At 39.1% G+C, this 13,248-nt stretch overlaps 1 protein-coding gene across 1 annotated transcript in view; it reads right to left on the minus strand.

The window, feature by feature from the left end:
• Positions 1-2,086: 2,086 nt before the first annotated feature.
• The window catches only part of tmtc3 (transmembrane O-mannosyltransferase targeting cadherins 3), a 53,797-nt gene continuing 42,635 nt past the window's right edge, over positions 2,087-13,248 (minus strand). The window contains exons 11-14 of the mRNA XM_030054580.1: positions 11,541-11,644; positions 10,538-10,707; positions 6,216-6,442; positions 2,087-5,140 (exon numbers count right to left, since the gene is read on the minus strand). Coding sequence (XP_029910440.1) covers positions 4,263-5,140; positions 6,216-6,442; positions 10,538-10,707; positions 11,541-11,644 — 1,379 coding nt within the window. The 3' untranslated portion in view covers positions 2,087-4,262. The remainder of the gene's footprint in view (positions 5,141-6,215; positions 6,443-10,537; positions 10,708-11,540; positions 11,645-13,248) is intronic.

A 13,248-nucleotide genomic window follows, 5' to 3' on the forward strand; every position in this document is an offset into this window, starting at 1 on the left:
AAACAACCACTGAGGCGGATCTTCTTATATGCGTGAAAGTTTACATTTCACATATAGCTACATATCGCAACAAAGTTGAAAAAGTAAACAGGACAGGTATGTGTACCGGAAAAATCCCTAAGGCAAACCATTCAAGCCCACATCAAAAAGACACTTTGACTGACAGCTTGATAGTTGCAGCTGTGCTCCAATCAGTTGAAAGATCAGGATCTGGCTGTGAGTGAGTGTTGAAAACTGCTCCCTTTGATTTTGTGCTGTTCCTGTTTTGAAAAGTAATTATATCTCCAAAACCGCGGGTCAGAGATTTGCCCCAAATAGCGCTGCTGTAGCTCCTGGCTGTGAGCGCGACAACTTGAATACCTTTTATTTGAGTCTTGTCAAATCCGCTGAGCACATTCACGACACCCAGAACCATACTGATTTCAGTGACTGCATGACCTTCCCTCGAGCATCGGACCAGACTTTAAGTTTGTGAACCAGAGTATTCATTTGGTGACCTTTCTGTGCCAACCCTTACCAAAAAGGAGTATACTCAAGTATACTTATAAGTATACTTTTTATGAACTAAGTATACTTTTTGTGAACTAATACTTAGGTAAGTATACTTTTCAGATTACTTTGAATGTACTATCAGGAATATACTTAACAAAAGTATATTTAGTTTATACTGACGAGTACACAGACAAAGTTTAAGTATACTCCAAGTATAACATACTTGATATACTTTAAGTTTAAGTATATTATCCAATAGTAGTTAAAACTTAGTACAAGTATATAAAAATGTTGTACCTGCTTGCAACATGGAGTGTTATTTTACTGTATTGGCTGGCTTGTTGTATAGCTATTTTACACATTGGCTGCTTTGAGGTAGTTGCCATAACACATACACTGTGAATGAACCTGTAGTGTACTCCCTTGCCAAAAAGTAGTATACTCAAGTATAATTATAAGTATACTTTTTATGAACTAAGTATACTTTCTGTGAACTAATACTTAGGTAAGTATACTTTTCAGATACCTCTCCACTCAGCTATTTGATTCAAGTAAGGCTATGCCAACTCAGTGGCCTAGTGGTAGAGTGTCCGCCCTGAGACTGGGAGGTTGGGGGTTCAATCCCCAGCCGGGTCATACCAAAGACTCTAAAAATGCTTGGCACTCGGTATTTGGGGTTGGAATTGGAGGGTTAAATCACGAAATAATTTCCGAGCATGGCACCGCTGCTGCCCACCACTCCCTCAGGAGATGGGTCAAATACGGAGAACAAATTTTGCATCCTTATGCAATATGAAAACAGTTTAATTCAAGTATAAGTTTAAGTATATTTCAAGTACATTGAGTATACGAATGGTTTACTTTAAGTAAAAGAGTAGTACAACTCAAGTACAGGAAATAGTATAATTTAAGTATACTTATATATAAGTAAAGTAACCTTGAAGTTTACTCGAGTATACTCAAAAATGGGCCAAATCAGGGTACTTAGTATAAGTATACTTTGTAAGTATACTAACTAGTACATATGTAAGTACACTACTAGTACATAAATACAAGCATACTTGGTAAGGACAGTATACTTGATAAAGTATACCCAAACTCCACTTAAGTATACTTGGAAAGGTAAACTAGAAGTTTACTTCTTTTTGGTAAGTGAAACTTAGGAGTGGATTAACTAGGAGAGGCACTAGGTACCTTGAGTTTTGATACACTTTGTGCCTGTGGACGTGGCCAAACTTCACAAGGGATAGTTACATCAGTTCCTACGTGCTGGTAAATGACATTACATTATAAACTGTGCAGGTCGGAAATGATGACATACATTTGGTACATTGAATTTCAATGTGTAACTCAATTTAACATTTCCAATTGGATTGGTATCGCACAAAGGATGATAGATGTGGTGTCCACGGTACAAAAAGAACAGGAAGTGCAGAGGAAGCCACCTGAGCACATGACAGCCACCACAGTCATGTGCTCACACATTTCTCCAAGACTCTCCAACAGGAAGATTACATGGGTCAGTTCTGATTATGTGCACGCTGAACGCATCATGCTGTAGTAAATAACAGAAAAAAACAGAGTAACGCAGGAGGAAAGAGTTGTCACCTAACTTTATTTAAGAACTTGGACCCCCACCACCAAGGGCAATTGCATAAGAAAAAAAAAATCTGTTAAATCATACAAAATCAATCCAACAATCATTCAGGCTAAACAGGATATGTGAGCTGGGTGCTGCCTTTTGTGAATCTGTACCTATTTTAGTGTCTGATGATTGATGGGAAAAAAAATGGTTTAAAGGTGATATCCATCAATGACATGATTTACAAAATGAACACTGACACGCACATTCTGAAATTAGTACAGACAAAATAATGTACCATGAATTTAAAGCATACTGTCAGCGGTAAACAATAACATCAGTTTGTAATATGCATACGATATAAAAATAATAAAATAAATAACACTGGATACACATACACCGCAAGCATCTGCACATATACGCTAGCTAACGCAAGAGAGTTCACAGGGCTCAACGAGGAAAATGCATAGTATTGGTGTTACAGCATCGAAATGCCCCAGCAACTTAACGCCACCATATTAACAGTGCTCATAACATACAGTCTCACTGTTAGAGAATTCAATCACTTCCTGATTCCATTAGTAAGAAATAAATCGAGCAGAGTGTCACAGGACTGTAGCAAATTATTGCACTGTCATGGGAGCTGCACAGACACCGACAGCTCATAATGTCAAGTAAAAAACAAAACAAAAACAAATTTCTGCTCGGTTTAATTCACTGAGTGATGGCCATGTGCAGGTCTGCCTCAGAGCAATGAGCACATATCAAACAATGTCACGTTTATGAGTCATAGTTCCTTATCAACTAGTCTTTAGAAGTAATAAAGGTGTCAGTTTGATTAAATAATTTGTTATTGACATGTATGCCAGTTATTCCGCAAGCCTCCTTGCAACTGCAAGCTCTCTCAGTGCTGAGAACCAGCTTAACATGCAGAAGTCTCGGAGAGGAGACAGGCCCACAGGCACTGTTTCAAGGCGGCGAGCTTACAGTACAAAGGAGGGAACGGGGGTGGAGAGACAAGCCGGGAATTATGTTCATGATTTTCTCATTTAACTTATTTAAATACTTTTAAATGTTAGTAGAATATTGGGAAATCGGTCATGTTTTCCTTGAATGATCACAGGTGAAATCATAATCCAAGTGAACAGATTTAAAAAGCTGAAAAAGGCAGAAAATAATATCTTAGTGTGCTGTTTGTGCTATCCATTTCATAGATGTTAGCGAACAAGAACAAGGTCAGCATGCTGCAGCAGAAGAAGAGGGGACTGTTTTCTGCAAGTGTGCTGTGAAATTGCTGATGGGAGTGAAATTAACCTCAACAAACGAGGGACACATGACAAAACCTGAGGTCGAGGACAAGTGGAGCAATTAGTGCACAAAAATGAGTCGGCACGATCCAACCAATGTGTGCATAAGATTTTTACAAGAAAAATTATTCATAGTTATTATTCATAATTAACGTGGATGAAAGGGTGGGCATGGAGACAGGAGGGGTAACGTGACAAAATGAGTGAGGCAATAGACTAAAAATGGGATTAGAATGGAATTAAGAGGTAAGGGGAACTGTGGACACCGAGTGGCAGGAAACTGAATGAGATCAATAAAGAAAAACAGAAACTGCTGTAAAGCAATGTAAGCCTGGCGTTCTTGTGATATGGATGTAGTGCTATTTTACTTATGTGGGGTCGGTTATTTTGAGACGCATACCAATGAAGATATCCTGCCTTGAGGAAAGCTGGGGAACGTCATTTCCTTTAATTGTCCATGATACAATCATTCCATTTTTAAAAAACAATAACTATGCACAGGAGTGAGTCACATCTTACAAAAAAAAAAAAAATCCAGTGATAAACAATGACTACACATGGAAAAACAAAACAACTACTGTAAGTCTAAGATATGTAAAATGACATTCAGATGAAGCAAACACATCGGCATCTACATCTGTGATTTAAATAGAAACCCATGTTGTCTTGTGCTTATTGTTACACAAGTTCCATGTGTAATCTCTCCCTCTCTTCATGATTAGTGTTATAACATTAGGACCATGCAAAGTGGCCTAAAAACATATATCAGAAAAAAAGTAGAATGGATTAAAGGATATACATTTCTGTTGGGGAAAATGCAGTCTTATCTTGGACCATTAAAGAGCTCTATAAAAGTAGTCCAGCTATAAATTACAACAATGTTAATCACCACTCAATATGCGCTCAATCTCCTCTAGTCTTTTCAAGGCTGCTGCCCTTTTTTTCTCTATATCTTTAATCTCTTTCGTGGACTTGCTCTTAGTCCGCTTGTCAGCCTGGCTACTGTCCAGCGGCTCTGACTGGTCCATGTCTGCGCCCCTGAGACTTTCTGCGGAGGATTTCCGCACATTCTTCCCACTCCCGGCCCCTTTCCCAGCGGCAGCGGCACCCATCCCTTCCTCCTCACCCTCAGCAACCTCCTCCATCCCCTCCTTTGCTCTCTTCTCCTTCTCCTCCTTCGCTGACACCGTGGCTCTCTCTGCTGAGCTAAGTGGCTGCCCTGCTGCACTCATGGCAGCCATTTTGCTGCGTACAATACTCAAGTGCCGGCGCACATACTCCTCGTTTGGCGCCAGGGCCAAGGTTTCCTCCAGGCAGCGTTCGGCCCTCGGCAGGTCGCGCTCTTCAAAGTAGACCACGCATAAATTGTGCTTGCCTTGCACATTTGTGGGGTCCATGCGCAAGATTCGCTCGAAGCAGTCCTTAGCTCCATGTGTATCCTTCTTGTGGTTCATGAGGATGTCGCCTTTCAGAATCAGGCCTTTGATGTGCTCCGGATGATGGCGTAGCAACTCATCCAACACAGGAAGTGCGTCCAGCTCACGTCTGGACTGGGAGTAGAGCAATGCCAGATTGAACAGGGCACTGCGGAAGCCAGCCTGTAGATTGATGGCCTTACGCATCCACCGCTCGGCTGCCGCATTCTCATTGGCATCCATCGCCAGCATGCCGAGGTTGAAGTAGCCATTGGCATCTTCGGGCTCCTCCTTCACATAGATCAGGAAACGACGGTTGGCCTCAGGGCGGAACTTGGGCTCACCTGCCACAGGAACCAGAGCAATAGGAGAAGAACCATGCATTGATTAAATTCGACCCAGAAGAGAGTGGATACAAACATGATAACATGAGATTTTTTGGTTTTTATTAGTCAGCTTTTAAAAGCCAATCAGTTTCAAAAAATATATAGAATAAAGCAGCCTTTAATCTTGGATGGATGAGAGAGGATGTTGTTCAATGTTTGAAGATTTATGAAGGTTTCATTGGTTGAACTTTTAATTTACACCCACTAGTACAGGATGGTTAACCATTTAAGATACAATGTTTTGCAAGGAGTAGGCTAGAAGTCATGGGGGGTCGTTTCATGGGGACTTGAACGGTTGGATAATGGAGGGAAAAAGCATTCACACCTGTTATGATTCCACTTTCTTCAAGGATTTAATGTGAAAGGCTGACTGGTCATAGGGTCATGCACAGTGAGCAAGCTAGAAAAGGAACACATGGTGTACAGACTTGAACCATTGCTCTCCTGATGACTCACCTTCTCTGTGTTAAATCTGTTTAGACCCGCTGACATGAATTGTGATAGATGGGTGTTAACTGTCTCTTATCGGTCACATCTAATGCCTCCATAAATTGTTCTCTTTACGCACTTGGATGAAGTCCCCAGAGCAAGAATATGCTGATCATAAGCCTGCCTGAGTACTGTGCTTAGATTTACAAAAGCTCAGTAACAGGTGAAAAAATGACATAAGCCGCCTAAAGCAACAGTCACACTTGCTTTGAATAAAATCGCTTAACAAATATTTTTGCTCTCACAGCTCCAATGGCGCATGACATGGCAGAAACTTGGCAATGGACTGACAGTGCACACAGGTTTCAGCACAACAAAAAACACCCCGTCACACCCTGAAGATAAAAATCAGTTTGTGTTCTTTCCGTTACTCGTGGGTGTCAAATAACTGTGGGCTGCAAGAAGTGGCAAGTAATAAATATCACAGTCTATCACCATAATGCTTCCTGCTTGCCAACATCCTCTTAGTCACTCCAGCTGCAGCTTGGATTTGATTTGGATTATTGATCATCAGCTGTCAAGTCACAGAACTGGCCTCACTCACCGGACTCCTGCATGAGAAGGGCTGAGTTGAACAGCGCCAGCTTGTGGCGTGGATTGAGCTCTAGGGCGTGGTTGAAGTTCTTCAGGGCCTCTGAGGGCTCCTTCATCTCTATGTTGACGATGGCCAAGTTGTACCATAAGTCAGCATTGGTACGGTCCAACTCCAGAGCTCGGAGGTAGGCATCCCGGGCCTCTGTGGGCTTGTTCATCTTCAACAAGAGCTCCCCTCTGGGTTTGAAGAGCCAAAACACACACAAACATGTAAAGAAACGTGAGGGGGGACAATTCATGATAATAAAAATTGTTCTATCTTTGACTCATGGTAGATAACTACTGTGAAACCTATGAAATAATCAGCATGTGCACAATCAATCTTTTTCTGTGGAAAGCACTGAGTGCATATTTGCATAATCCACTCTCCTGAATACCAGAAAAACAAAATGCAGGTAGCACATTCCATTTCACACAGTGGTGTGAGTATGGTGTGAGTCTGCCTGAGTCTGGAAAAGATAAATAAAGGGCATGTGGGTAATAGAAAGAAAACATTGCTCTTTGTACCTTGCTTTTTGTACTTCAATCTCTTTTGACAAACCATCATGATCACACAGAGGCAGATGTTCATGCATTTTGAACTATGCAGTTGCACACAAGCAATCATGCACAAAGGAACAAAACAGTCATCCATAAATGCATACGTGTGTCTACACCTACACTCACATACTTGTCTGCATACACACATACTAACACATATTTGTGTGCACAACCATGCACACTTCTCTACATGCGTTTGTTTGCGCCTTCTCACAGATGCTTATATTCATATATACAAACCAACAGAAACACATACATACTCACTTGTATACCCACTTCAAAAAGTGGGTAATATCTGATTTTACATAACCTTGCATTCATTGTCTATCTTTCCTCATGTCATATTGGGCTGATATTGTGTAACCTGTTGGCTGTCCATTGAAACTCTAGGGCTACTGCGCCAATGCCCTGACTTTTCCATTGCTGCAAGTTGGGTGGATCTTGACCTAAGCACATGACCATAACACATTTCTTTGCTAACAAAGGAAATCTTTCATCACTTCCCGTTGCTTTTTGGATTCTTCAGGTACAGATCTTTGTGGACTGGCCAATGGACATACACTGTGAATTTGCTGTATCTATACAGTGAAATATAATAATCTTAAGTCACACTGCCCTGCTCCTCTTGCAAATACAAATGTGGAGCTGAGAATATAGCCTCCCACACCTCATCTGTAATCTCACACTTTAGTTCTTTGACTCCTTCAGTGTTTTATGAGCACTACCCATAACAGAATATATTATTGCATAAAATGGAGATACCATTTTTGGGGTGAATGAGTTTGTTTCAAAAAGTCTTCTAATTTCTTTGAAGTCTGAGTCTTCTAGATCCTCTAATCTAGCTAAAACATGATTTGGGGTAGTTCCCTTGTTTTTAGCATTTAAGTAACTTCTCAGATTAAGTTATATTCTTCCTGTCTTGCTTCAAAGCTTTTCTACTCATAGATGTCTAAATACAAAATCCATTTTGTCGATAGCCTTAAGTTACCTTTCTATAAAAGGTAACTAAAGGCTATCTTTTACTTAAGACCTATTATAAATTCTGGTAAATTTCTCCAAAATCAAAAACAGGAAAAAGTTTTTGTGCATCAACGTAAGCTTTCTCTCTAATTTGTTCTGGAATGTAAGATAACGTAAATATTGAAAGGTTAGGGAGTGGCACTAGGTGGTAATAAACATGTCTGCCTCTGCTTTAATCCACTCTGAACCTATGAACTCTGAACATATGAACCCATACATCATCAATCATAAATACATAACTACATAAATCATTCTTCTCTGTATCAGCCACACAATACAATACAATACAGCCCACCCAGATTAATTGAGCGACCCTCCACTGTTGGTCACTGATACTAACACTGATATATTTGGTAATAAATTCGTCACAGATAGTATATCCAATATTTTAGGCAAAAAAGCTAAGTACTTATCAAATCAGTGGTACAAAATGTTTCACGGAGAAAACAGGATAAATTAATATATGTGATGTACACAAAAGTGACAAATTAAAAGGAAAACTCCATGTGACTGAGGGATACATGCCAAGTGGAAAGCAGGGTTCTGGGGGCTCTTTAGTGGACTTTAATGGACAGTGGTGAATTCCTTTACCATGGAGCAGGCCAAGTGTACATATTAGAAGTCCCGTAATGATTTGACACGAATAAAACTAATGTGAATGTCCAATTCGGACACAGAACTTCAACCAAATTTAACTCGTTTAGGCTGTGGCATATAGTTTACCTTATTAAAACACTTGGAAAATCATTTAGTGACATTTCAGTCGCTGTGGATGACAGAACTGTAATGTTAGAAGACACCTCTCATTTGCATAGAAACCATAAATCAATTCAAATGGTTGTGTATTCATGTTTGTGTGCATAACCCTCTAAGGGGCTGAGTGACTTTGGCTCATGACAAATAATTGATCCCAGTTCATTATACAGCCCTCACAACCCAGTTTTCAACATGCCTTGTCATTCATCACCAACACAGAAAGCATAAAACAACACAATCAACATGTAAGCAGGGTGGGGGGTATAATACGTTATTATTATTATTATTATTATTATTATTATTATTTATTTATTTATTTTTTTTTTAAGTCATTTTACATTTTTCACCATATACTCAAATACTCCTAACATTCTTTAAGAGTGGAAAGAATGGCCCATATAAAACAAAACAAAGAGTCAAAGGAGACTGGCTGTAGAAAACCCTGCCATCCCGCTGAAGGCTTTACATAAGATTATTGAACTAAGCATATCTAAACAGTATCCGTTTACAGTAAATGTAGCCATTGTTTCAAGCCTTGAGACCATCGAGGCATTCAACAATTGTCAACAATTGCCTCAAGACCTCAGTAACTTCATCCAGAACAAACATGTTATTTTGTCAAGCTACCCTGATAAAAATCCCAGATAAAATAACCTATTGTGATTTGACTTATCTCTAACAACATCTTTAGGTAATTTTGATTCTGTCTGGATTGGAATTTGATGTTTCATGCAATTACTACCGATGTGGCTGAAAATTATTCTTCACAACAAAATTAAACAAACAATTTAAGTATCTCTCCTAAGAGATGTTTAAAAGTTCAAAATAGTGATTATGAATTGTTCCCCAAAGAGAGAATAGGTCCTTGCCTAACTCCCCTGACAGTGAATATGCAAGTGACTTTTTCAGATCATGTACTTAGTTCATTTTTCATCAACACCCACTTCACCCACACACACTTGAACAACAAAAAGCAAACACACTTCAACAGCAACCTACAATGCTATGTAACAGAGTGGTATAAAAACTATCGTTGCCCATCCAGCTGTTTCCTGAGTTGTCACCACAAGGAGCCAGATGTCTGGGGCAAAGAAATGTCTGATTACTGTCCTATCGCATCTAACCACCCCACACCCCCAACAAAAATTATCAGCACAACACGTTATCTGTTTTCCTGCCTTCAACCCGCAGTATAGAACTGTGCAGTTCTGTAGCAAATGAAATGCTGCTTTAAAAATACACTTCCTGGTTTCTCAGGGGAATGCCCTTCAATCTTGACATACAAATAAAAAAAGGAGAAATCTTTGAGAGAGTCATATGCTATAATATCAATCATACAATTCCAGCAGTATTTATCAAGATTGACTACTACAGCCAGTGTGGGAATGTTGCCACAGAACCCCGCTATTGTGAAATACCTGGGGTAATTTGTCAACCTGGATCAAAAAAGATTTAACTGTATGAATCATGTACACTCATCATAAAACATTTTTTGAATCTACTCCCTGCTCTGTTTCCAAATGCCCAACTTTAGTGGAAAGCCCAAACTCCAAATCTGGGCGCTGCATTTTGTCCATATATAGCTAGCTGTTAAACACATTTTTCCCCTTTCATGGCAGTGAACGTTGTGTAGTAGTGGTGCAGTATAAACACTATCACATGACTGCATGTCCTCTATAGGGAAGCCAGGAAACAGGGTAGCCTATGGAGATTTTTTTTTTCCAGAGATCTCATTCAAAGACACCTTGACAAGGCAGACTGGTGATGAACCTTGGGAAAGTCTAGTTAGAGGATGGTCTTTCTTACCATGCAGTGGTACTCACCTGTTAAAATGCACCTAATTGAACAGCATTTTAAGTTAATATTTTAACTGATTGTATGTGCAAAGGAAGACTATTAATATTCCATCTACCATAGTGAACTGAGATCTGATGAGTAAAGAGCTGACATTCTTGCCTGCTGATGTAGGCTTGCTTGAAGTCTGGTCTCATGCTGATTGCCTGTCGGTAGAGCTGGTCAGCCTCCTCTAGCCGTGAGTCATTGGCCCGAATCAGATTTGCCAGGTTTATGTAAACATTCAGATGATTAGGGGCAACACGGGTGGCATACTTTTTACCAGGAATAACCTGAGAATGGTAAACAGAAAAGGTATTACTCTCACAACTTTGATCGAATCTAAGAAATGTCAAAGTAAAAGCAATATACACTCAAATAGTAGCTCATCCTTCCTAATAAAGAGCTGTGGTGCTTTTCGAACAATCTTCATCTGAAGGTTTAAAAATTCTTGGACCTTTCTCTCTGCCTTGATCTGCACCTGTGGATCTTAATCCTCAGAGCTCTGAGCACTGCTGGTTTTCATCATAACAGGTAATAAATCAATTGATGTTAGCAAGATTGCTGTTTATTTCATACCTTTATAATTCTAGAAATTAATCAAAACAGTATACAGCCTTACCACCTTTTGGCTGAAGCTATTTAAATCATATACCCAATCACATTTAAAGAATGAATTAGTGGTGAAAAAATGATGGCAAAACCTTGCCAGCTACTGTCTTGCATCCGAGTGGATGACAACAGAGTGAGAAGGATGTGATTCCTGCAACTGAATTAATATTTAATATTCTTGACCAAAGAATATTTGGAGAAAAACATGTTTGTTGGGATTATGTGATTATGCACAAACAGTATTGGCATTCACCTAGCATCCCAGGGTTAAAAAAGGCCCTGGTTAAATGTTTAGAATGAAAGTCAACATTGCTCTGAGTCTTGATCTGAATAACACCTTCAGGAGTGATTTCTGATTCTTTCACCTGGTAAATCTAAATCATAGACACAGAAGGTGCTACAGCCCTAATTTCATGTAACAAATAGAAAAAAAATAGATACATTCTGATGAGCTGTGAGAAATACAACAACTTCCTTCATTCATCCTTGGGCTGTTTGCAACATAATATTATACCTGTGGCATGAGGGATTTGGCAATCAAGTATGCATCTTCAGCCTCTTTAGACTTGTTCAAGTTCTTGTAGGTTCTTCCCACATTCATATGAGCACCAATATCATCTGCAGAGACATTGGAAGGAGCATAATGATTGAAACATGCAGTAGCTCTTGGTTTAATGAGGTTTTGCAAATTTGTGACATGGAGTATCAGTTGGCAACATCTTATCCAGACTTCTGCTGCAATCAACACAAAAAGTACTCTAAGCAGCCGAGGGCTGTGTACACTTCTGCAACCAAAGCACTTAAATTTTTTATATGCTATCAGAAATTAGGGATCTGTCACCAGCATTTCTCCTGAAATTTCGTATATATAAAATTTGGTCAACATAAATTTACTTCCAGTAGTTGTGGCTTATGATATTTTAGCTTAGACTAGAGACGCAAATTATTGATTAATTCATTAATCGATAGTTGATTCACCTTATTAATCGATTATAGATTAATTGATAAGTGGCGATTTTCCTGAGAAGCTGAATTTCCCTCTGAATTTTCCCTCTCTATTCCTTCTGATATACAGAAAAAGGGATAAAGTTCAGGGCAGGCAATATTCTGAATAGAAAATATAATAAAATATTACGTAGGCTGCTTAACATGAAAATAACTTGGGCATTCTCTCATCTGTGACATGGGAAACATTAATAGCAGCAACATAACAAAATACATTCCTGAATAGAAGAATGAAATATGTAAGCTACTTTTACATGAAAATAAACTAGTTGCACTGTCTTTTCAAGCTCAAGACCTCTATTTGTCACCGAGGGGCAATTGATTCAGCCGCAGTAGCAGTAATAAAAAAAACAAAACAAAAAAAAAAACACAATAACAACAACAACGACAACGACAACAACCACACAAGGCAAACAGTCACATAAAATCAGTAGTAAATAAGTAAATAAATAAAAAAAAGTGCATACTTGAATAAAATGAGAACTAAAGATGATGGTACTTGTACTGTACAGAGTTGAGCAGTGAGATGGCAGAGGGCATGAAGGAGAACTTGTATTGGCTAGTTTTGGCTAGTGGTTGTCTGAGGCGGGAACCAGAGGGCAGGAACTTGAATTCTGAATGCAGATGGGGGTGAGTGCTGTCGGACATGATGGATTTTGCCTTCTTTGAAAGCTGGTTATTGTACAGTTCTGAGAGGTTTTTTTGCTGGGTACCAATGATTTTACTGCTGACCTTTGTTATCCTGGCTAATGAGTTTTTCTGTCTCAGATTGAGGGATACAAACCAATAAATAAATGAAAAGGTGAAAACAGACTCAATAAAAGATTTGTAAAACATTGTCATTAGAGATCTGTCACCCTGGAACTTGGCTAACTTCCTCAGACAGAACAGATGCTGCTGGCTTTTCTTAATCAGCATGTTAGTGTTCTTTTCAAATGTTTGTCATCGATAAGATAAGATAAGATAAGATAAGATAAGATAAGATAAGATAAGATAAGATAAGATAAGATAAGATATTCCTTTATTAGTCCCACAGTGGGGAAATTTCACGCATCACAGCAGCAAAGTGGATAGCAAGATACGAAGCACAATTTACACAATAAACAGTATATACAGATAACACTACCAAAGAGCAATATAAACACTGACTAACCCTAATGATGCCAAGGTACTTGTAGGAGTCCACAGTTTCAACAATTTCTCCATTGACTGTTGTG

This window comes from Myripristis murdjan, chromosome 6 (assembly GCF_902150065.1).
Source record: "Myripristis murdjan chromosome 6, fMyrMur1.1, whole genome shotgun sequence".
NCBI classification, from domain to species: Eukaryota; Metazoa; Chordata; class Actinopteri; order Holocentriformes; family Holocentridae; genus Myripristis; species Myripristis murdjan.